This window comes from Psammomys obesus, unplaced genomic scaffold (genome assembly GCF_907164565.1).
Source record: "Psammomys obesus unplaced genomic scaffold, mPsaObe1.curated_primary_1811, whole genome shotgun sequence".
NCBI lineage: Eukaryota > Metazoa > Chordata > Mammalia > Rodentia > Muridae > Psammomys > Psammomys obesus.
The window spans coordinates 23,252,549-23,275,948 of NW_026592890.1; the positions used below are offsets into that span (position 1 = coordinate 23,252,549).

The window sequence follows — 23,400 nt, forward strand, 5'->3', positions numbered from 1 at the left end:
CCCGGAGCGCCTGCATTTTCCCGGGAAGCCGCTGGGAGGTTCATTAATATCATTAGCATTTAACCCCCTCCCCCTTCCCCACCTCCTCCCCGCACATGGCTGACGTCAGACCCCGCCAGGAGTTGGGGGAAAAGCTAAGTGGGCAGGGGACGCCCTCCTCCCCTCCCCGCGGCTGCCTGTCAGAGCTCCGCCGGGGATATTACCAGAGGCCCGGCCCGCAGCCCCCGGCACAGAGTCACGGGGGGAATGAACTTCTGGGCCCCCCCGGCCTCCCCGGACGCTCGGACCCGGACGCCCGTCCCCGGGGGAGCCGTGCCGGAGCTCTAGCCGCCCGCGCGGGCGCCCGCGGCATCCCCGCCTCCGAGCTGTGGCTTTCCGCCTCCCCGCGGGGCAGATCGGCGGCGGCGGGCACAGCCCCGGCCGCTCGGCGAGCAGGGCGAGGCCGGACACCGAGGAGCGGGCATGGGCGCGGACGGGCATCCCGCCCCGGCTGCCCCGTAAGGAAGCTCGCCTCCGCGTCCCTGCGTCTCCATCACCTCCCCGCGACATCTCCCCCGGGTCCGGTGCTCCCTCTCCCGTCCGTCCGTCCGTCCGTCTGTCTGTCCATTCGAGGCCGAGTCCCGCGTCTCCCTCACGTCCCCAGCGGCTGCCGTTTTTGCCCGAGCCGGGAAGAAACTTTGAGGATGCTCACGCCTCCTCCGCGCCACGGCTTCTGAGCGCCCGGCGGGCAGGGCCAGCGCGCGGGCCCCGCGGCCACCCGTCCGGCCCGGGCTCCCTTCCACCCCCACCCCCGCAGGCTGGAGGGCGGCTGGAGAGCCGCGGCGCCCGGCCCCGGCGGCGGCGGAGACGTGGGCGCGGCGGCCCGGGAGGCCGGCGGTGCTCACCAGGCGCTGCGCCCCGGGGCCGCCAGCATGAGCAAGCCGGCCGGATCAACAAGTGGGTACCTCTCGGGGTCGGCCGCGGGGGGTGGGGTCCCCGGCGTGTGGCCCGTGGGGGAGGGCGGGCTGGAGGGGGTCGGGGGGGTCCTCCCTTGGGGGGGAGGTCTGGGAACCGGAGCCCGGAGGGGGACTCCGCCGGGGGGGTGGGGGGGTGCGCGTCCGTGGGCCTGGCTCTGCCCGGGCTGCGGCGTGGGAGCCTTTGGTGAAACGGGGAGAGCGAATTCGTTGCTGCTGGAGGCCGGCTTCTCCCGGCGTCCCCCCCGGAGGGCTGGGGAGGTCGCGGTGCCCACCCTCCGCGCCCCCCCCCATCCCGGTGCAGCGGGCCGTTTCCTTTGGGCCTCCGGGTGCCGGGGTGGGAGGGCGGCGGCGGGGCCGGGAGCCCGGCCGAGGGTCCGGGGCGGCGGCCCAGCATCGCGGCCGCCCGGCACTGGCAGCCCCCGGCGCGCGCGGGCGGCCGGGCAAAGCGGATTGCGACTGGAATGCTCTGCGCCCCGTTTCCAGCCCTCGCCAGTAATCCTGCCGAACCGGGGAGCGGAGACCACTCAAAAGTCACATTTCCCTTAATCCTAAATCCGCGTCGGTCACAACTGGGGAATGTGAAGTATGGCGAGCCGCTCCAGCCAGGAGGGGACCAAATCCCTAAGCCGAGGACTTTGGGGAGCCGGGCCCCAGCCCGGCCAGGACTCCGCGGCCTGCTCGCCCCGGCCGCTTCTCCCAACTTCTGAGGCCGAGCTCCCTGCAGGCCGCTGACCCCTGCTAGCTCCCCGAGGCCGGAGTGCGGGGCCGCTTGGACGGGCCAGGGCAGCCGCGAGCCCAGGCTCTGCCGAACCCCAGAAGGCGCAGGCCCTGAGCCGGCGAGGAAGGCGCCCGCCGCGCTCCGCTCTCCCCGGGGCTCTCCCGTCCCCGCCTTCCCGAGGCCGGAGGCTCTGAGCTCTCGGGGCCGCGCGTGGGGCCCGAGCCCCGGAGCCCCCCAGCCGCTGGCCTTGTCTTCCCCTATAGCATTTTTTTTTTTTTGGCGCTCTCTGAGCTCCTTCCCGCCCCCTCCCCCTTCACGCGCCCACATTGTCCCGGGTCTTTGAAAGTTGCTGGAGTCCTGGGTACTTCTGAGGACTGATAATGAAGTCTCACTCAGGATGGATGCGATTCCCGCCTCCACCTCCCTCCCCCGTAAGAAGTAGGTTGTGTTTTGCATTTTGTGCGTTTGTTTGGATGTGGGTACTGAGTTTAAAAATCAGAGTGAAGGGAAAGCCAACAAAACCGGGAGAGGGGGGACGTTCAGAGTTAGGGACCCGAGGAGAAACCGTCACCACCGCCTCCGTGCACAGCCAGCTGCTGTCAGGACCGCGGTTCCCGTCAGCCTCGGCCTAATCCTTGCCCTAGCTGTTCGGACCTCCGAGAAGGAGTGCAGGCTCAAGAAAAAAAAAAAAAAAAAAAAAAAAAAAAAAAAAATTATCATTATTATTCTGGTTGAGCGTCTTTCTCAAGAGAAGCAGACGGAGGAGGCCATTCTCGTTGCAAAAATTAAAAAAAAAAAAAAAAACAAAAACGGGGTGGAAGGGCCTGGGCGGGTCTCCTGGCACGTCCACGCCGGAGCACCCTAACCCGTCTCGGAAAGTCAAGGTGGTTTCACCCTTTTTAGAGCCCGAAGCGTCCAGAAGTGGGGTGTCCAAGGCGGGGAAAGGAGTGCGTGCTGGGCTCAGCTCTCAGCTCTGGCCCAGGCTCCGTGGACTAGACAGGAGCGAGCAGACCCGGGGTTCGGAAGCCGGGGTGGGCTCAGGATGCGCGGAGGCACTTCGCGGGCAAACTTGACTTTTCCCGCTCGCCGGGCCGGAGTCTGGCCTGCGAGGCCTCGGGCCAGCATTCCGGAGGGCTCGGTGGTTCTGTGAGCCGTCGCTCCCGGGCCGAGGCGGCCAGTCCCTGCCAGAGCCGCTCTCCCCCACAGTCCCAGAGCCCGGCGGCCGCCGGCGGGGAAGCTCTGGTCCGGAGGCCCAGGCAGGAAGGGGGTCTGCCACAGCGGGGTGGGGCTGGGCCCCGCGGGGCAGGGAGGTCCCGGCCCTCCGCGGCCGGCTCGGCGCGGCTGGGGAGCAGAGCGTGGTCACCCGGATCCCCGCCTGGGTGGTACCGAGACCCTGGCCAGTCACCCCTGCAACCCAGACTAACTTCTTTCAACAACCTCTGATGGTAATTACAGTAATCGAAGCTGCCATATATCTTTAGGCAATTATGACACACAAAAAGCCCCGAGGGACCCCCTGGGGAGGGGAGTTAAGAACCGTTTTCCAGCCTCGGGAAACTCCCGGCTGGACTCCCGTCTGAGCCCGCCCGGCTGGCTGGCTGAAAGAAGAAGGGGAGCCTCTCAGCAGCCAGCCTGCTTGTCCGTGACCCCGAGTCACCCTAACGTGGCTGGGTGGCGGGGTCCGAGGCGTCGAGCCTCCCTTTGCCCTGGAATGTTCGCCTCCCTCCCCTCCATGCCCCGCTCCGGGCCCAGCCAGCCAGCTCCCCCGCTCCCCTGCGCCAGGGAGGTCCGTCCTTAGACAAGGCCCATCGGCAAGGGCCCAAGCGGTGGGTGACGGGCGGCCGTCCCGAGCGACGGGCCAGGAGAAGGTCGCCCCACTCCGCGCCGGCCTCGTCGCTCCCCTCGGGTCCCCCAGGAATGTGTGGGTCCCGGTGGAAGGCTCCTGGCTGGAGAGGGCCCTGCCGCGCCTTCCCCTGCCGGCTCCCTCGGCATCACCCACCGGTGCTCCCGGGGTGAGCGCCCGCGCGGCCGTGACCGCGGTCCTGGCGCGAGCGGGAGAGGTCGGGGGATGGATGGGGATGGGGGGGGGGGGGGTGGCAGGGCCCCCGGCGGGGCCGCCCCGGCCCCCCCCTCCCCCCCCCCCCCCCCCCAGCACCACCTCCGCTCCGGCCCTGCGGGAGAGGGGGCGCCGGAGCGGTGGCCGCGGGGCCTTTGTCGCCGTCCCGGATTCCCATGCTACTCTTTTTGACGGGTCACTGGTGGCTCTATAGGCAGGTGCCGCGGCGGGCTCGTAATTACCCCGGGCTGAGCCGGGGTCCTCGCGGACCTCCCCCTGCCGGGTCCTCCCCCCCCCCCCCCCCCCCCCCCCCCCCCCCCGCCCCCCCCACCCTCTCCACCTGAGGCCGTGCCAACCGGCCTCCCCGGCCTCCGGGCCTCCGCGGCCCCGCCGGCTCGCTAGGCTCCTCGCCGCCGCCTCTCCCGCCCCCCGACCCGGGGTCCCCGCCAGCCCCGGGACCGCCTGGGCCCGGCTCCGAACGCCTCTGACCCGGAGCGGCGGGGGAAGTCGGGTGTTAATTGTCATCAACGATTTTTTTTTTTTTTAAAGGACGATGTTAGCACTTCTTACAAACATTCCCCGCTTGGGGAAATGGGTCTCTTCTTAGCCTGTGAGTTGCTTGGGGCACTTGTTGGGCTCGAACCCCAGAGGGAACGCACGCGTCCCTCCTCCTATCGCCCCCTACCCAACAAACACTCCTCCCGGAGCCCAGCATTCTCCGGGCCGGCAGCGTCCAGGCGAAGTTCTCTCCCGTGCGTGGTAGCAATCCAGGCAAAACCAGAGCAATTCAGAAACACGAAAACAACTCCCTCTTCTTCCAGCAGCAGGGAGACACAGAGGACACGCCGGGGCCGGGGGAAGGGACAGTGCTCATGGGACAGGCCTTGGGGATGGAGGGGACTGCCTCTCGCTACCCCGTGGAGACAGCCACAAATCGGTGAACTAACTTTGCTCCAACTCCCAGACCCGCCGGTTACTTCCCTCCCCGTCAGTTTTTTTTTTTTTTTCCCTAAAAGAAATAATTTCCCAAACTCGAAGCACTAGGCATTTTTTTTTCCATAGGTAAGGAGAAAGTTGGGCAATTACCACTACCCTTATTATCATTAATAATCTGAGTATTAGCATCACAATAATAATCCCAATAATAACAAGCGCCGGGCCCAGCTCGGAGAAAACTCCTTCCAGCTGCCATCCCCGGTTCCAGCCGTGTTTGTTTTTCTGCTTTTTTTTTTTTTTCCTTTTTTACATTTCAAGTTTGTCTCCTTGCGCGTTCACTAACAACTTTTTTTTTCTCCTCTGTTAAATGCAAGAACGGAGGAGGGAGGCGGCCAAACTTTCGGCGGAGCAGAAAGGCAGCGGCGGGCCGAAATGCTGCCCGGGCCTGCTGTAATCTTTTATTCCAAAATGGGTCTGGGCGATTAGAGGAGACCCAAATACATGTAGCCGGGCATGAATAATGGTCATTGTAGGAAGCTGACACTTGCTCAAGGAAAAAAAAGTTTGGCTATAAAATCTCTTCATTATTTGCTTTTACCGCAGCGCCCAGGCTAATCCCCTCAGAGGTCAGATTGCTTAGCATCTCTCTCCCCCTCACCCCTCTGCTCCTCCCCGCGCCCCCTCTCACCCTTTCCCCCCTCTTCCCGGTCTCTCCCGCCACTTCAGGCCGCATTTTAGACATCCCGTGCAAAGTGTGTGGGGACCGCAGCTCCGGGAAGCACTACGGGGTCTACGCTTGCGACGGCTGCTCTGGGTTCTTCAAAAGGAGCATCCGGAGGAACAGAACCTACGTCTGCAAGTCTGGAAACCAGGTACTCGCCAGGGTTGAGCTGCCCGGCTCCCCTCTGCGCCCGTCTCCTGTCCTCCCCGCCCTCCCCTCCCACCCCGTCCTGCCAAAGCTTCCTCTGCATTCCCTGACCGCTCATCCTCTTCCCTCCCTCCCCCGCCTCAACTTTTGGGTGGCCCTTTGGCTCTGGAAAGGCCAGATAAGGTTAGGGAAAGCAAATGACTTTACAGGAGAGAGTCAGAACTCCCACGGTTTTTCTACACTTTTTTTTTTTTTTTTTTTTAATTCCTTGGTCACATTTTGACACCGAGTAAGGCCCACAGCCAATCTGAAAGCCTGCTCAGAGAACTCAAGGAAGGTTAGAATCTGAGGCACAAGAAGCAAGCAGAAGGCGGCAAGCAAGCATCCTGTTGGGCTGTCTGCCCTCCACATTCCCATTCTTAGCAGCAGCCAAGCTCAGTCTAAAAGCCTGGCTGGGGTTTCTCAGCCAGACTCACTGGCCACTAACTCTAGCTAAGACTCCAAAGTGAACACGGGAGTGCTAGGTGCTGAGTCCTCCCGGCTCTGTAGTTGCAGGGATACCCTGGGGCTAGGCAAGTGTCAGGACGCAGGAAGGGGCCGGGTGAGCAAGAAGAGAAGGCTCAAAGGAAGTTAGGGTTCTATCCTTTCCTGCTTACAGGGTGAACCTGTCCAGCTGTAGTCCAGTACAGTCCAGGCTCACCTGTCTCACACAGAGACAGGCAATCAGGGAGTGAGCTGAAACCGGCTGTAGCTTCCAACCAGAGCTAACAGCCCCCACACTCCATTCCCAAATCTGCGGGTCTTGTCAACCTAGGAGGTCAGCCTTCCAGTCCCACACTTTGCTCACCTTCTATACAGAAGCCTCACCTTTATCCCCTAGGAAGAATCCCAAGAGTGCCTTAGTCAGGAGCCACCCTCTGGCAAACAAAGGGTGAACAACACCCACTAATTAACATATCGGACACACATCATAGTCCCCTGGGGTACTAGTGAACTGTGATCTTATCCACTTCTGATCAGTGCTGATTGGCAGCACATACAAGAAGACATATGCATTTGGATGAGTTATTTTGATCTCTGCAACCCTCTCACCCCCTTTCGTGGGTTCTCAATGTCTATGTCAATACCGTAATATACACACACATGGGACTGTATCCCAGACGGTCCACAGGTCTGAGATCCTGTAGGGTGCCAGATTTGAACAGCTGTCTACTTAGAATACTGCTGTTCCTGTTGTAGGAAGGTCTTGGCTGTAGCCTGGGCTGACTTGAAACTCATGATCTTCTTTCAAGCGTGGGTCACCACACCAGGCCACATATGTCACAGCAGAATTGGGAATCAGACAGAATCTGGGGCATTGTGCTTTTAAGAAGATGATCATCAATTCAAAGACACCTATATCAGTCCGCAGTGCTTGCAAAAGGGTCACAGCAAACCCACCAGGCCTGTGTCTCTTCCCAGGCAAAAAGAATAAAAGGTGTCAACTTGAGGCTCTCCTTCCTTCTCTCGGGCTCCAGATACCTGTATACATCTGATGTGACTGAAACCCCTTGAGACATTTTGCCTTTGCACGTTCATCAAAATCCAGGAGAAGATAGCATTACGATTGGACACCCAACTACACTTAATAATTAGTCATTTGAAACTCCTTACATTGAACTATTTTGCTGCTGGCCGAAGACCCTCTGATGGACCCTCCTAGGAACTCAAGTCATTTTTTTCTCTTGTTCTAAGTAAGACTAAGCGAACACCGTTTCAATTTCTTATTAACAGCACTGATGACATTTAGAAATCATTATGAGCATCTGTCTGCCTTAACTGTAAACAAATTAACTAAGCTTGCTTTGGGTTGAGTTGGGTGTGTATCCATGCTGGGTATCTGTTGTGAATTACATCCCCAGCCCAAGTCACCATCTTTTTAATTGGTGAGGAAGATTAAATAAGTTGTTGTTGTGTGTAATTTTCCTTATGGGATATTTCAGGGAGGAAGTATAATCGTCCCAACTTCAGTGCTTATGAATATTTAAAATTGTGATGCAAAATCATCTTTTCCTGCTTATAAAATCCTCATGCAGAAGGCTAAGCGTTCCACTCTGTGGAGGAATGCTTGCAGCCCTGGGTTCTATCCCAAGCGCTTCAAAACAAAAAACAAAAAAAAAAAATGTACAAACAGCAGGTATTCATACTCATGCCCCCTCCCTAAAGACACTAACTCAAACAAACACTGAAAGAAACAAGCTGGCTGTGGTGTTTGGGGGAAGCAGGAGAACCAGGGATTTAAAGCCAGCCTGGGCTACACAGTAAATTCTAGGTCATCCTGGACTATAGAGCAGGAAGTCTCTGTCTCCAAAACCCACAATCTGGGAAACAGCTCAATGGTAGACATAAGGCTCTGCATTCAAACCCAGCACTACGGAGGGAAAGAAGGAAAAGTCAATGCCCCTCCCCTGCCCCACGCCTATTTTGGAGACAAGGACTCACTCTGCAGTCCTGGCTGCCCTGGTCTCACCAAGATCTACCTGCCTCTGCTCCCTAGGTGCTGAAATTAGAGTTGTGTACCATCATGCCCGGTTAGATTTGCTTTTTATACACTCTTTTTTCCACACAGAAAATTACATTAGACATCTGCTTGCTCATCGCTGTCAGATAAATATTTGTAAGGCAGCAACTGTCTTTCCTTCCCTCCCCCATTATCTTGCTAATTACTTGCTCTGTTACCCTCTTTTCAGGCAGTATCTCCCACAACTTCCTGAGTTTTCCTCCTTAGGCCTTCAGCTCCGTCCCCACACACACACTCTCTCTCTGTAGGCCTTGACCTTCTGAACACCCTAGATGCCACCTCACATTCTAGGCATGGCTGCTTCCGGGTATCTAGGCTGAGACTAGTCCTTAGGACCTCGGGGGGTGTCTCTGCTTTGAGGTTGTGTAAGGATGGTTTTACTACAAAGGGTAAGGCCACTGAGGAGAGAAGAGTAAGGATCGAGGTTTAACTCTCAGATCCCTGGGCCGGCTCAGAAGATGGCAGCAAGCAATAGACTCAGACGCAACCACCAAAGGCAGCCCAAGTGGCCGGGCCCGCTTCTGGTGGTGCTCAGGGCCAGGCCGCCAGGCCCTTGTCTCCATCCTGAAAAACATCATTTGGGCACCACTCCTGAGGTCCCTGACTGCTTCCATTTTGAGCTTCTTCTCTTAGCCAGAAGAGATCTCAAAAGTCAGGAAAAGACCTTTCTCTTTGTCCAACTACCTGAAGTCAAGGGCTGGTCTTCTTGTCACAACCCTGGAATCCCAGCCCCTTACTTACCTGGTCCTGCCATTCCTCAAGGTTCTCCCATATCACTAGTTCTGGCTATCGTCCCTGGGTCGATGGCTGGTCCCCATGCTGGGTCTCACACCCCAGGACCAGGTTCCGGTCCCCTCCTAAGGGCCCTGGGGACCTCTGACAGCTTGCGGATCTGTTTCAGGGAGGATGCCCGGTTGACAAGACCCACAGAAACCAGTGCAGGGCGTGCCGGCTGAAGAAGTGTTTGGAAGTCAACATGAACAAAGATGGTAATCAGTACACGCCTTTATTCTTCTAATGTTGATTGAGTAGTAAGTAAATTATATGTACAGAAAATAGATGGTACTCCTATGCATGTAAATCATTTCCCCAACAGAACTCTCCTCTCCAGATGCTGGGAATTGGCCTCGGGCTGCCAGTGGCAGCCTCTCAGAGACTCTGCAGCCGTCCCCAGCTGACCCCACTGTGTTCCAGGAAGAAGTCCCATGCCCACGTGGGAAACCTGCGCCCCAAACCACACTCACTAAGGCAATGCTTTGGGGCAGAAATCCCACGCCCAGTTGCGTATTTCCTGCTTGGGGTCCTGCTTGGGGACTGCTTCTTGCGGTCTAAGGAGCCTCCCTAAGATCTCAGATCACTTAAGTCCTCCAAGCACTCTCCAAGCACAGAGATCTTTTTTTTTTCTCCCCCCAAATGCAACATTTCAAGTCCCCATTGGCAAATTCAGTATGGCCATTGAGTTGGCCCTAAGTTCTTCAAGAGCCTTTTGTCGGTGAACCAGAACTGAGGGAAAGGGGTGTAGAGAGGAAGGAGGACACATCTCTAGGGGTGCCGCCGACACCGCGCTCCCCTTAGGCCCAAATTCGAGCCATACCTGGGTCTTCAAAAAGTTCAGGGCTTAGAGAACGGTCCAAGCTGTACTCCCCGCCCCTCAACTGGTCTGAGGCATAGAGCTTCTCTCTCTCTCTCTCTCTCTCTCTCTCTCTCTCTCTCTCTCTCTCTCCCCTCGGGAAGCAAGAGGGAGCTTCCAACCTGTTGACCTTGTGTATTGACAAATTGTCACGCTCTGCGGGCGGAAGATTGCCCTGAATTAATTTGTTTGTTTAAACTGTCGGTGGTAATTGTCACGTCTCCCATGCCTTCCCCTAACACGTTCGGAGACGGCTCTCCCTTGTCCCATCCCCCCTCTAGCGTTCCTTGGGCTGGGGTCTCTCTCTCTCTCTCTCTGTCTGGGGCCTTGGAGGCTAAAGCCACTTGTAAGGGAGACCAGGAAGTGGAGGGAGACGATTTCCGCGGACCTGGTTGTGTTTGGTGCTGGCTCTCTCGGTGGTGGGAGCGAGGCGCCCTGTTGTTCCCCAGACCCAGGGAGTCCCTGCTTTCCCTGAGATCTCTGGGCACCCTCCTCACTATTAGCCATCGCAGATTTCTGCCTCCCACCTGTGGCGGTGAAACGTGCCCTATCGTGGGGCGGGGGCGGGGGGGGCTGGGGTGGGGACAGAGGTGACCATGGGCCCCCGCAGCCCAGCGTCACCGCGCCCGTGATCCCAGGCCCGTGTTCTCTGTTTGTCTCTGCAGCCGTGCAGCACGAGCGGGGGCCTCGGACGTCCACCATCCGCAAACAGGTGGCCCTGTACTTCCGCGGGCACAAGGAAGACAACGGGGCGGCCGCGCACTTCCCCTCGGCGGCGCTGCCGGCTCCCGCCTTCTTCACGGCGGTCACGCAGCTGGAGCCGCACGGCCTGGAGTTGGCCGCCGTGTCCGCCACCCCAGAGCGGCAGACCCTCGTGAGCCTTGCTCAGCCCACGCCCAAGGTCGGTGGCTTCGCTGGGTCCGAGGAGGCTCCTCTTAAGCCAAGGTCCGAGCCGCGATGCAGTCAGGGGGAGACGGAGGGGTTGAGCCGAAGACGCTGATGTTTTAACGCACAGTAGACACCGCCCCCTCCTCCTGCGCTCCGGGCAGCTGCCAACTCACACTCCCGGGGACGTGGGGTGGAGGCCAGATACCTGCACCTTTAAGGGACCAGGGGCCGCCAACTCGGCCAGGGTTATTGGGTGAAGCTGTCTAACACCAGAGCGCAGCCTAAGGTGCTCCCAGAAGGCCAGGACAGACTGGAACACAAGTTGTCTCCACCCTGGGGGAAAGAACCTTCTGAGGTGCCCCGGGATCTCTAATCTTGGAGAAAATTGCAGAAATCACAGTTAGAAGGGCTGCGTTTTTCTTACCGCCCTGACCCACTTGAAACCACTCCCAGCCGTAGAGTCACAGCTCACGGCCCGGGAAGGGTTAGCAGCCAGGGTCGTACCTGGGAAGGCTGCCACCTAGGGACTGCACTTCAAGCCAGCTGACTCCTCCCAAGGCCCCCCGTTGAGGGAGAAGAACCTAGGATTTTCCCCCAGAGGAGGCCAGCTGCAGCCTCACACTGCAGGGAAGCCAGACACCTGGGCACATACACACGCACAATATTTAATATTGCTTTCTTACCCTTGATGTGTATAATAAGCTCTGGAAAGTAGTGTTATGAATATGTTGTCAGTTATGAATGGGAATGCTCTGCGAATGATTAAGATGTCTAATTGAAATATTTCCATAATATACTAATCCTTTCTAAAAATACTCATATGCATATTTGTGTTTGGGATGCCTATTAATTTATACTTTTTTCGTATCTATTTTTATTTACACAAATGCAAGCAGTTCTTGTCTAAATTGACAGCCAGGCCTGGGACTTGGCTCAGCCCAAGAAGTATTTACTGCAGGGGACAGAATAGCCAGACACCCCTTAGGAAGACAGAAGCCCCCAAGGAAAGCAAATGCGCCTCCCCCAAAAGACATCATTCCCCAAATTCTGTAGGTAGAGATGTTTGCAGGCAACGGAATGTTTGAGCAGAGCATCCCCACCTCTGCTTAGCCGGTACCCTGAAATGTCAGCTGTCCTACAAAAGCTGTGGTCTTCTAACTTGCAGATGTTTTTTTTTCTCCCTCCTCTCAGTATCCCCATGAAGTGAATGGGACCCCAATGTATCTCTATGAAGTGGCCACTGAGTCAGTGTGTGAATCAGCTGCCAGGCTTCTCTTTATGAGCATCAAGTGGGCAAAGAGTGTGCCAGCCTTTTCCACATTGTCTTTGCAAGATCAGGTATGACCAACAGGCATGGAGGGGTTGGGAAGGAAGCAGCAGTACTCACCCTTAACAGCTGGATGTCCCCAGCATAAATCAGCAAGGCAGGCATGTGTGCTGAATGATGGAGAACCCATTTATCTTTACCAACAGAGGTTTGGAATATCTATGGAATCATTAGTTAGACATGTAATTATGTCCAGGCAGTGGTGATGCACACCTTTAATCCCAGCACTTGGGAGGCAGAGGCAGGTGGATCTCCATGAGTTCAAGGCCAGCCTGGTCTACAGAGAAAGTTCCAGGACAGCCAGGGCTACACAGAAACCGTCTTGAAAAACAAAACAAAAAAGTAATTGTTACTTTCAAGGTAGGTTGATGTGCTTTATGTAAAACACAAGTAGAAGTACATTATATCTTTTTAAAGTTTAATTGAAACATCTTAATTTTCTTTAGCTTGTGACAAGCCAGGGGTGAAGACCCACAACTATACTCCTAGCACTTAGGAGGCTGAGACAGGAAAACCTTGAGTGTGAATCCAGCCTGGGCTACAAGGAAAACTCTTGATTAAATGCTGTTTTCTTACAAACACTCAAGCTGAGAGAAATAGAAGGCACCAAAAGTGTTTATTCATGTGTGAGATTTTGTATCTTCAACTTTTTACTCTCAACCATAATGTGTACAGTTTTGATCTACTGATTTCTCCCCATGTAGAGCCAAGAGATGCCTTGCACATGTCTTGTTGATTAGTATCTTGTTTGGTTTATTCTTGTTGGTCCTTTTGGGGGATCAGATCAGATGTGTGGATCAGATCAGGGCCTCATGTGAGAGAGAAACATGCTATTGCTGGATGACATCCCCAAATTGCTTTCTTGATTCTTTCACTGCTTTTAGAGCTTTTAGAAACAAAAAACCGATTTTGTATTTCTTTAGTTATAAGTGATGTTCAAAAGTAAGAAAAATTATGTACAGCTAAAACCTTGCATTATAGAAAACCCCATATATTTTGTTGTTAGGAATATTAAAAGTACTAAAAATATAATCATAATATAATTACATTTTTTGAGACACAGTTTCTCTGTGTAGCCCTGGCTATCCTGGAACTTGCTTTGTAGAACGACTGGCCTTGAACTCATGGAGATCCACCTGCCTCTGCCTTCCTGAGTGCTGGGATTAAAGGTGTCTGCCACCACTGCCTGGCCATAATTGCATTTCTAACTAATGATTCCATAGATAGACATGTTCTTGTAATATATTTTTAATATTAAGATGAAGAAAGAAGTACTGGAGAGATGGTTCAGTGGTTAGGAACACTGACTCATCTCCCAAAAGTTCTGGATTCGATTCTCAACACCCACATGGGAGCTCACAACTACCGGCAGGTAGCTCCAATTCCAGGGGACCCAGCACCCCCTCAGAGATGTACATGTAGGCAGAACACCGATGCACATAAAATAAAATAAATTATTTTTAAAGGAGGAGGAAAGAAACAGAGTAATCACAGCAACTGGCTGTTAAGAAAATTAATGACAATTTCCCCCCAAAAGGCTAATAAGCAATTTCTTCTTTCTTTCTTTCTTTCTTTCTTTCTTTCTTTCTTTCTTTCTTTCTTTCTTTCTTTCCTTCCTTCCTTCCTTCCTTCCTTCCTCCTTCCTTCCTTCCTTTCTTTCTTTCTTTCTTCCTTTCTTTCTCCTTCTTTTTGTTTTGTTTTTATACTGGAAGTCAAGCATGGGCCTTTCATGTGCTCAGTGAGTTAATGCTCTGTCACTGAGTCACACATGTGTCCTTCATCCATAGTTCTAATGCAGAGGGTTTAATTCTTTCCATACCCGAAAGCACATCCTTCCAGATACTTGAGGACGACAATATGCCAAACACACATGCTCTCCCGGCACGAGATATGGCCACAATTATTGTTTACCTCTAATTTTAAAATTATTTCCTGTATACAATGCAATAACACAAAAATAAAGCATTTTTAAAAATTAAGCATTTTGGTTTAATTGTTAATTTAGTTACAAACCTTCATGATTCTTAGCTTCAGAAGTAAATTATTTCATATAAATCAACCAACACTGGCTGGTTTTCGACAGGTTTTTAAACATAGAGAATTCTTTTCAAGGTTGTAGGGCCTTTCTTTGACCAGATTTACTGGTTGCCTTTAATCTTTGACCCCATCCCCCACCTTACCCACCCCCGTGTGTGAGTGTGTGTGTGTGTGTGTGTGTGTGTGTGTGTGTGTGTGTGTGTGTCTGGGTGTGTACACACATGCAAGTATGAATAAATTGACTTTTTTTCCCTGAAAACAAGAATTTGTAGACTGTAATCCAAATAAAATTCACTTCCTGTCTGCCACTTAGCCTTTTGCTGGAAACCCTTCAACAATAAGCAAACTACAGTGAAGTGGAATTCAGTATATTAATTTGGACAAGGAGCCAGATTTTCATTTTAAATATTCAATAGCACATTTTATTAGAATGAAAATGACAAGCACCTTGATGCTGTCCACTTATGAGCCTCAGAAAAATCAGGCAGGGAGACGAGGTAAACTCAGCAAAACCTGATTAACATAATTACACCCTGATTTTCCCTCATGGCTCTTGGGAATTAGTGATTTCTCCCTCTCCCCTTCTCCCAGCCCCCTCAACTCCCCAGGAAGATGGAACCCTGACCTACGAGCTTAGGAGTCTCCAGTGTTTCACAGCAGTGCTGTCCACCTGCTCAGCTGCTGGTGGCATTTAGAGAGAAGCTCAGGTCTCTAGAGAGGGGTCCAGGTGGCCAGATATGGGTAGCAGCAAGGACAGGAGGGGTTAACCCTTTCCTGAGGGAAGTGAACTTTGGGGACCTGGAATGGCTGACTCTGAAATGCATGTGTGTGTGTCTATAAGCACCGCTTCCAAAAAGAAAATGTGGGCAGTAAGGGGAAAATAGATTATTTGGGGGAAAAAAAATTACCAAGATGGGCATTTAAAAACACTTTAAAGGAAATTTACATATGGAAATTGTTTATAAATTTATAAATTACACACTATATTATATTATACATCTATTGTATGACAGCTGACGCTTTTGGAAGACGCTTGGAGAGAACTGTTTGTTCTAGGAATAGCACAATGGGCCATTCCGGTTGACGCGAACACTCTACTGGCTGTATCTGGTAAGAATTGCACAATTTAATGACTTTGTTGTAGAAATTACCATAAAAATACATTACTGAAAAAAGAACAACATGTAGAGAATAACAAATCCCTGCTGAACAATAGAGTATACCTGTCATTTATAAATCTATATTTAAATGCAAATAATGTTGTTTTGTTGTATTCATGACTGCTTGCATTGTTATTTAAATGCAAATTACTGTGTTTGTTATCATCCAAGAGAAGATTTTATATTAACTTTCATACAATATAGCCAGTTTACATGGAATCAGATATCCCAGAGTGACAATTGAATAGATATTGATATGCAGGATTTTGTCAAAAATCAATATTAAAACGTAAAAATGCCTTCATATTAGAATATTTATCCCATATTTCAATTCTAGGCATGAATAGTGACAACACAGACTCCCAGAAGCTGAACAAGATCATATCTGAAATACAGGCTTTGCAGGAGGTGGTGGCTCGGTTCAGACAGCTCCGATTAGACGCCACTGAATTCGCCTGTCTGAAATGCATTGTCACTTTCAAAGCTGGTAAGCAGACACAGACCCCTATCTCTTCCTCCTCCCCTATCTTGCCACCCCATTAATTCAGCTACTTCAAAGCCTAGCTCTGGACTGACCTGTGGGGATAGGGAGGCGGGGGGGGGGGGGACCTCTGCCCTTGGTCGTCCACATCCCGGGCCCTGTGCGCCCACAGTTCTCCTTGTGCTGGCTCTCACCGTTTCCTGGTCTTCGTTTCCAGTTCCCACACACAGTGGTTCTGAGCTGAGAAGTTTCCGGAATGCCGCCGCCATTGCAGCGCTTCAGGATGAAGCTCAGCTGACACTCAACAGCTACATTCATACCAGGTGACCGCTATTTGCTGTGAATGTGCACTTAAGAAAATTGCCTCCATTGTGAGCACTCCAGCAGGCAGTAAGAAGCCAGTTCAAACGTCGTGACTAATTATCCTGTTGCCAGCCAGTTAATTTAGGTAGAATCCAAGTCCTCACCTGTCTCCAGCGGGGGAGGGTGAGGAGGGCAAATTGAATTAGGTGACAGGAGTGAAGAGCACTGCCAGACAGGGTGTGCTGTGCTGGCTGGACGGGCTGACCAATCACAAAAAGCGCTGTGCCCATTTTATGAGCCCGGGCACGGAGAGAGTCAAAAAGCAATGAGGTCTGAGACATTAGATCATCTTCGGACAGGTGCTCGTCTTCAGCGGCCAGCCCCAAGTTTGAGAAGCGCCAAGCCTGCCTCACGGGCCATCTTTACTCTGGTGCTTGCTTTTGGAGGTTGGTATCTGCTGAGTTATCTGGGGTCTCAGCACGCGCCAAGTCACTTTTGTCTAAGCAGGACCCTCTGGCTGATGTGGGTAGGATATTGGTAGAAACTCCCCGTAAAGTCGGCCCTCCTTCTCAGTCTATTTTGAGAAGCCAAGAGGCAGGCTTTTAAGAGAGTAATGAAACCTCGTTAGCTTCCTGAGTTGGGAGGGTGATGGAGCTGAGTTGGGAATAGCGTCTAGAGGGGCCCATGGAAGCCTGTTTCTACCATCTTAACATTGACCGTAGACCGGCTCGGTAGAGATAAGCATATGAGCAGAGATCATCAATGCCCTCCCCCTAACCTAAGGGGTCAAAGAAATCCCAACTCAGCAGTGGCCATTTAAGTGCTAGGGTCTCCTTACTTATGTCATAAGACACTGTGGAGGCTGGGTGAATAAAACCGTTCTGCATTTATGAAAGGACATTGCCGCGGGTGGAAATTTAACATCCACGTCGCGATACAGAATATAAATTATAAGCATTTGATCCTGTAACTTGGAATCATAAAATGGAACAGAACACAGTCTGGGCATGCTTCTCCCATTAGAAGCTCACTCGTGTATCGCAACTGACCTCTGACACTTGAGGCCAGGAGCATATTTAGGACAGTAGGCAGAGAACGCGGAATTTAGGTATTGGCTCAGCCAGGCTTTTGCTAGGTAGACACTATGCACAGTTGGGGGATGCAGGCTATCAGACCACCCTTCCCACTGCGGGAAGTGGGCAGAAGCCTCACTTTCAGTTCACACTGGAGAGGAGAGAAGGTGTGAATTGGGAAGGAGTGAGGAAGGTCCAGAAAGCTTGGCTAAGGAAGGAGATGACACGTGGGAGGGGCCTTGCCTGGTGGAGGGGTCTCAGTAGGGAAGTGTGGGTGCAGTTCCTGGGGTTGGGGCAGCCAGAGGTGTTGAGTGAGGTCTGAAGATGAGCTGAGGAACCCCAGAGACAGCCCAGTATGCCAGAAGCTGCTGGTAGGGTAGCCTTGGAGTATTCCACCACAGCTGGCCACAGTCTGTTTTGGAGACATGGCAAGGACGATGCCTCTCTCTCTCTATTCTCAATAAGAAAGTTCTCTGTGGCTGAAAGGCATCTGCTCTGTCATGGGATTCCATAGGATTCCTAGCCAGAGGTATTAGCTGGCATCATAACTTAATGCTGAGACAGACATGGGTCAAAATAACTATTGCTCTTGTCTTAGCTTAGTTCAAATCAATGAACTCTCTTTCGTATTGTCCTATAAGCAATTCCTCCAGGACATATGGAGCTGGCTAGGAACTGGCATGTCACATTGCCATATAAGAATTGAAGATCCTGAATCTGTAATAGGCACAAAACATTTAGAACTGAAAAAAAAAAAAAAAAGAAACTTTTGATTATTCACGCTAGTGGATTAAAGTCAGGGATACATATTCTACAAAATAAGTTACAAATATACCTTTATTCTTCGAGAGTTTCAAATCCACCTCAGCTCCTCCCAGATTCAAACCCCACATCTCCCTCCCAACTTCAGGTGTATTTTTTTTTAAGCCATTGAGTCCAGTTGGTGCTGCTTGCACATGGTAGCAGCACCCACTAGTGCCTAGGGACCCTGCCTGGGGCTGCCTCCCTGCAGTAAGCTGATGCCCTGTCCCCCCCCTCGGCCAACTGCCAAGAGCGCCCCATCCAGGGGTGAGACCTCACTGCCCCTTCCCCATCACGGGGAATTTTGGCTGACTTGATCTTATGCAGGTCTTGTTCATGCAGCCCCAGCCACTGTGAGCTTGTGTGCTCAACAGGCCTGTGTGTCTGCAAAACCCTGTTTCAAAGCAGTCTGTCTGCTGCCACCCCTGGCTCTTACTATCATTCTATCTCCCCACTTCGAAGATGAGTCCTGAGCCCTGGGGAGAGGAGATGTGATACAGATGTCCCATTTATGGCTGCGTGACCCATGGTCTCTTATTCCCTACAGTTTGACCAATTGTGTGTGTCAACGCATCATCCACGGGGAAAAGCAGCATCCTGATGAGGCGTGCATTAAATTATGGGTGTACAGATAAGTACTTAGGGAGCAGGTTGATACTGTGTCCATGTAGCAACACAATACCAGGCTCTTCCCTGAGGCAGGACCTACTCAGCCACAGGTTCTTAGTCAGGTTAACAGTACCAGCCATGAGTTCATCTTGTGGAGTGGTCCTTAAGCCCACTACAAAATAATCTCGAGGAGCCAGATACATACACATACACACACACACACACACACACACACACACACACATTATTCTTTCTAGGCGGCACTCTTCTTCATGTACAATATGCTATTCCCAGCTAGAGAATAAAAGAGGTGGAATGGATGAGTGGATAATCCGTTGCAGACAATCAGGAGTTAACCCTCAGGCTTGGGTGCAGCTCAGGGGCAGAGTACTCTGTAGCCTTGCACATACACGAGGCTCTGCGTCCCTCCCAGCACAGTCACAAGGTTGTCTGGGGTTTCTAGATCCTCCCAAATTCATCCTTTCCAGAGAGTGTCATTTCCTGCAGCAGTTTCTCACCCCGGGAAAGGTAAACCTTCATGTTGGGTGGATGCCACAGACACAGAGACACAGAGACTGTCTGGGTATCCCAGACATACCTCAGCTCTGTAGAGCTCTCTCTGTCCAATCCTGGGAAAGGAAACAGAGCCTCTGGAGAGAGAAGGGCCCAAAGCTAAAGGTAAAGGAAGCTAAAGGAACATCTAGCAGATTGATTAGCAAAGAGAGCAAACGGTGAAACTCGTGTTTTGCTGTTCTAGTTATTAATGTGGTTGGTTGGAATTTTCGTGTGGTGGGGGCTTTTTTCTTTTTTCAGTCAGTGTTGTTGTTTGTTTGTTCATTTGTTTGTTTGATGGTCTCATTCTATAAGCCAGGCTGGCCTGGATTCACTATCGCTATGTAGTCCAGGCTAGTTTTGAACTCATGGCAATCCTCCTGTCTCTGAGTCCTGAGATTACAGATATGAACCACCACATCCACCTTTTTTTTTTTTTTTTAAAGTGTAGATAAATGTCATCCTTTCCACTCCACCTGATTAAGTGTGGTCCGGTGCCCTATTCATGAGTCCCTATGAAACTTACTAATATGAGAGCCAAACAGGAGTCAGAGTGAAGTATTAGCTTTATGTCTGGCTCTATGGAGTTCTTCTTTGTCTAGAGCTAAGAGACAAGCGTGGAAGCTGTTCTCCTACACTCCCTCTGCAGAGCGGGGCTACTGGTTGCGTAAGCACAGTTAACAGTGTCCTGCATAGGAATTTGATGTCTCTCAGTTTCTGGCACCTGTGGCTGCCGTGGAGCATGGCTCAGTCACACAGGTGTCCCTGGAGCTCAGTTTAGGTGGTTTCTTTTTCTCAGTGGAGGAATGTTTTCCCATAGAGGGTACTGATACCTAACAGTGGCTGGAGCAGGATCGGGGTATGAGAGGTGAGGCACAAGCATCTGAAGACAGGGGGAGCTTGAACACGCACATCTGAGCACAAATGTATGTTGGACATCAAGTAAGGAAATTGTTAAGCAATTCCTCACATCTTTAATTATATGCCAATTTCATTGACATGAAAGTTGGGTGGCATTGCCACCCAACAGAACTTAGTCTTTAATTTGCAGTGTAATAAGGGTGGAATTATTCCTGAGAGTGACAAAGTATAATGCCTGAATAATAATTCGGAGAATTGCTTAGAGAAAGAAGCCATTTTATTTGAAAGAAATAGTCTGTTCAAGAGCACTGAGAATTTAAAAATATGAATTCCACTGCCAGCTTCATAATCATCAATCCTATGGTTATTCCCTACAGTGATAACATTCTGTTTATTATTTGGTTTAAAATTAGCATCAGGTGTCTTAAAGCTGATTTTTCTAGAAATAAAAATTTATTCCCTTTACTAATGTCACAATAGACAGACAGACAGACAGAGAACACCTGTCATTTAGGCAATGTTATTCCTGTTCTGGAGGACTCCAGTGGTCTACCTGTGAAACAGGGACAGAGGTATCTGTCCTGGAGTCTACTGCGGGGACAATATATTACTGAAGAGGTCCAAGTCAGGACCTGGGGATGATGGGAACCCTGGCTTGTGTGGGGCTCTGACATTGCTCTCCTGGTTTCTCCTGCTGCAGATACCCCACACAGCCCTGCCGCTTCGGGAAGCTGCTGTTGCTTTTGCCAGCTTTACGTTCAATTAGCCCCTCCACCATAGAAGAAGTGTTTTTCAAAAAAACCATCGGCAACGTGCCAATTACAAGACTGCTTTCAGACATGTACAAATCCAGCGACATCTAAGCTCCCCAGCTCCCACTTTCCAAGATGGGGCGGTGTCAGACAGACTTCTACCACGCGGGACAAAGCCTCGACTAACAAACCTTTCTGGAAGGAGAAACCTGGGAATGAGTTGCCTTCAGGAAAAAAAAAAATGCCAGTGGACACAGAACAACAGCTATGACCTGCTGCTCCCTTGAAGCGGGGCAGCTGGAAAGGCCAGGTGGTACCACAGCGGCTGTTGCCATGCCCTGGGATGGGGTGAGCTGGGGTCACCACCACAGGCGGAGACAGCCATTCTGCCTCTGACCTGGAAGAGCCAGCTGAACTGTTCAAAGCTGAAAGACAAGTCATGTGTTCTCTTCCTTTGTAGCACATAAAGTCAGTTGATCAACAACATCATCATATACCACGGCCTTCGGGCTGGGTTGGAGCATTTACGTAAAAAATAATGCTTAGGTTTTAAATCAAAAGTATTATCAAAAGTTTTCCTTCTATCATAAATCTTCATTAAGTGGCCTTCAGAACCAAGTGAGTAAGTGAAAATGTAGCTGTGTAATTTCCTATTCCTCCCCCACCCCAGCCCCTTTTCTGTTCTGTTGTTTGTTTTTGTTTTTTGTGTTTTGTTTTTTTCTTAATACCACAGGCCAGGCAACCCCTGTCAAAGGAACTGACAACAAAAAGGAACTTCTCTCCAAGATTTCAGGTTGGATAGCATCTCAAACCAGAAGCGCTCTGCTGAAAGAACCTTGGTCCAGGGAGGGTGAGTCCAAACAGCAAAACCAAATACAGTGGAGCCAGGTGACTGGGTGAGGCTGATCGCTGTCCGGCCATCACAGTGCTGAAGCCAAAGGCAATAGGGTCAGCCAGTCATGCCAGATGGTACACGAGCAAGGATGCAAGCCAGAAGGAACTTCAAGGAGATGCGTGCTAAACAGATTCCTGAACATTCCATTGCTAACAGCCTGGGACTCTTGAATGCCTTTCAGAAAACTCGGGTTTCTACTAAAGCCTCGAGTGCATACACAAACACCCACATCGCCGTACACTCTAAGCTGCTCCTTGGGTATGAATCTATACTTATGGAAATGTAGGAACAAACATTCTTAAATAGCTGCTGTACTTTTCATATTTTGATTTGTTAGGTACTAGCACGAATGGAGGGGGGGAATTCAGCACTTGGACTAGCATAGGATGAGTCAAACTTCTCTTGTACAAAGTGAATTAACTGATTTGTGAAGTTAAAAGGTTGTACTCATTGTATTTACAAAGAATAAAAATATATTGAATTTAAGTAAATGCTGCCTGGTTTCTCGCCTGTCTCCCTGGCTTGCTCTTTCCCATCAGAGACAAGGTGGTGGCGGCCCCAGCTTGTGTGAAAAACCCAAAGCTCAGAGCTGTCCAGCACAGAGCAGAAAGAACTGAGCTACAAAGGCAATTTCCTTTTTACAGTGAATCCCACTTGTAAAATGATGAATAAAGAAATAAAACATAAGATCCTATTCTGTACGGCTCTTAGATATAATTGCACCCGTTAGGAAAATTGCTGTGTGAGGAAGAACAAGGCCAGTGAACCGTCTTCATTTCACTTGGTTTTCAGCCCTTACCAGTCCTGACCAGCAGCTCACAATCACTGAACTGGTGACTAAAATCGGGGAGGGAGCCACAGGAAGGCCACGCAGCTGTCCCCAGGAGATCTGAGGGAGGTGGTCCCTCTGTGGAGCCCCAGCAGGAACAGCTTTGGCTTGTGGGTAGCAGGCCAGGCAAAAGCTGCTATGCCCTTGTTCTTGGCTGAAATGACCTTGCAGATAGAATGCACAGAAGTTCAACCATCCATGCCCCATCTGCTGACTCTACAGAGAATGGGAAGTCCATCTCCGTGGTAGAAGATTTGTTTGTTGTGCACAAGGCTATGGGGTTCTAGACCCAGGACAATACAAGAACAAAAGGTACTCAACTATGTTTGTAAGAACATTCCTTCAACTGTTTATATTTCAAAACTGAAAAAAATTCCTTCAGCAGAGAATAGACATAGTGTGGCAGAGAATGACAAGGCCCCATGTTGCAGTGGGGGGAAGGATAAGAATTTTGGAGGAGGGAGAAATGAATTTCATGGTGTATATGTGACTTGGTATCATTTATATAGTTCTGTATCCTACAGACCAGATACTCCTTGTAACCATTCAAATGTTAGAGTGAACAGTTCATGCCAGAATGATGAGCGTAAGTACTAACTCCTTGTAGATAGAGGTCAGATCTGGGAAATAGTAATGTCGGTAAGGGGTAACATAGAGGACCTTCAAATATGTGTATAATGGCTTAATTACTAAGAAAGAAAATCAAAAGCCCCTGTAAGATTAAAGGCAAGAACTGATAATACTGGCTGATGAGTCCAGGGCTATTGATCTGTGTATTAGTCAAGTTCTTGCTTCATTGCTGCAATTACCAATGCACAAATAAATCAAAGGTTCCGCCTCTGTCATTGGATGTAAGTAATGAGTCTAAAACAAAATAACCTTCCCAGATTTAGAAAAACCCATCTGTCAATTGAGAGTATTGCAGCCTTTGGGGTCTGATTTGAGCTGGGGTTCTGTTGTTTGTTTGTTTGTTTGAGACAAAACCTTGCTGTGTAGCCCTGGCTAGCATCAAAGTCACAATCCTCCTGCCTTTGCCTCCCCAGTACTGTGTTCGCAGGCATGTGCCACCATGCACCAAAAGGTTGGGCCTGGGGCTCAGGTCATAAAG

General features: G+C 51.2%; 1 protein-coding gene across 1 annotated transcript; it reads left to right on the plus strand.

Annotated features, from left to right (window-relative positions):
* Positions 1–877: 877 nt before the first annotated feature.
* Nr2e1 (nuclear receptor subfamily 2 group E member 1) lies at positions 878–21,922 on the plus strand. The gene is made up of 9 exons (XM_055616031.1): positions 878–936; positions 5,393–5,538; positions 8,996–9,083; positions 10,390–10,625; positions 11,804–11,950; positions 14,990–15,086; positions 15,474–15,623; positions 15,835–15,940; positions 20,517–21,922. Exons 1-9 carry the CDS (start codon positions 912–914, stop codon positions 20,677–20,679), a joined length of 1,158 nt encoding a protein of 385 aa, XP_055472006.1. The 5' UTR covers positions 878–911; the 3' UTR covers positions 20,680–21,922.
* The last annotated feature ends 1,478 nt before the right edge of the window (positions 21,923–23,400 follow it).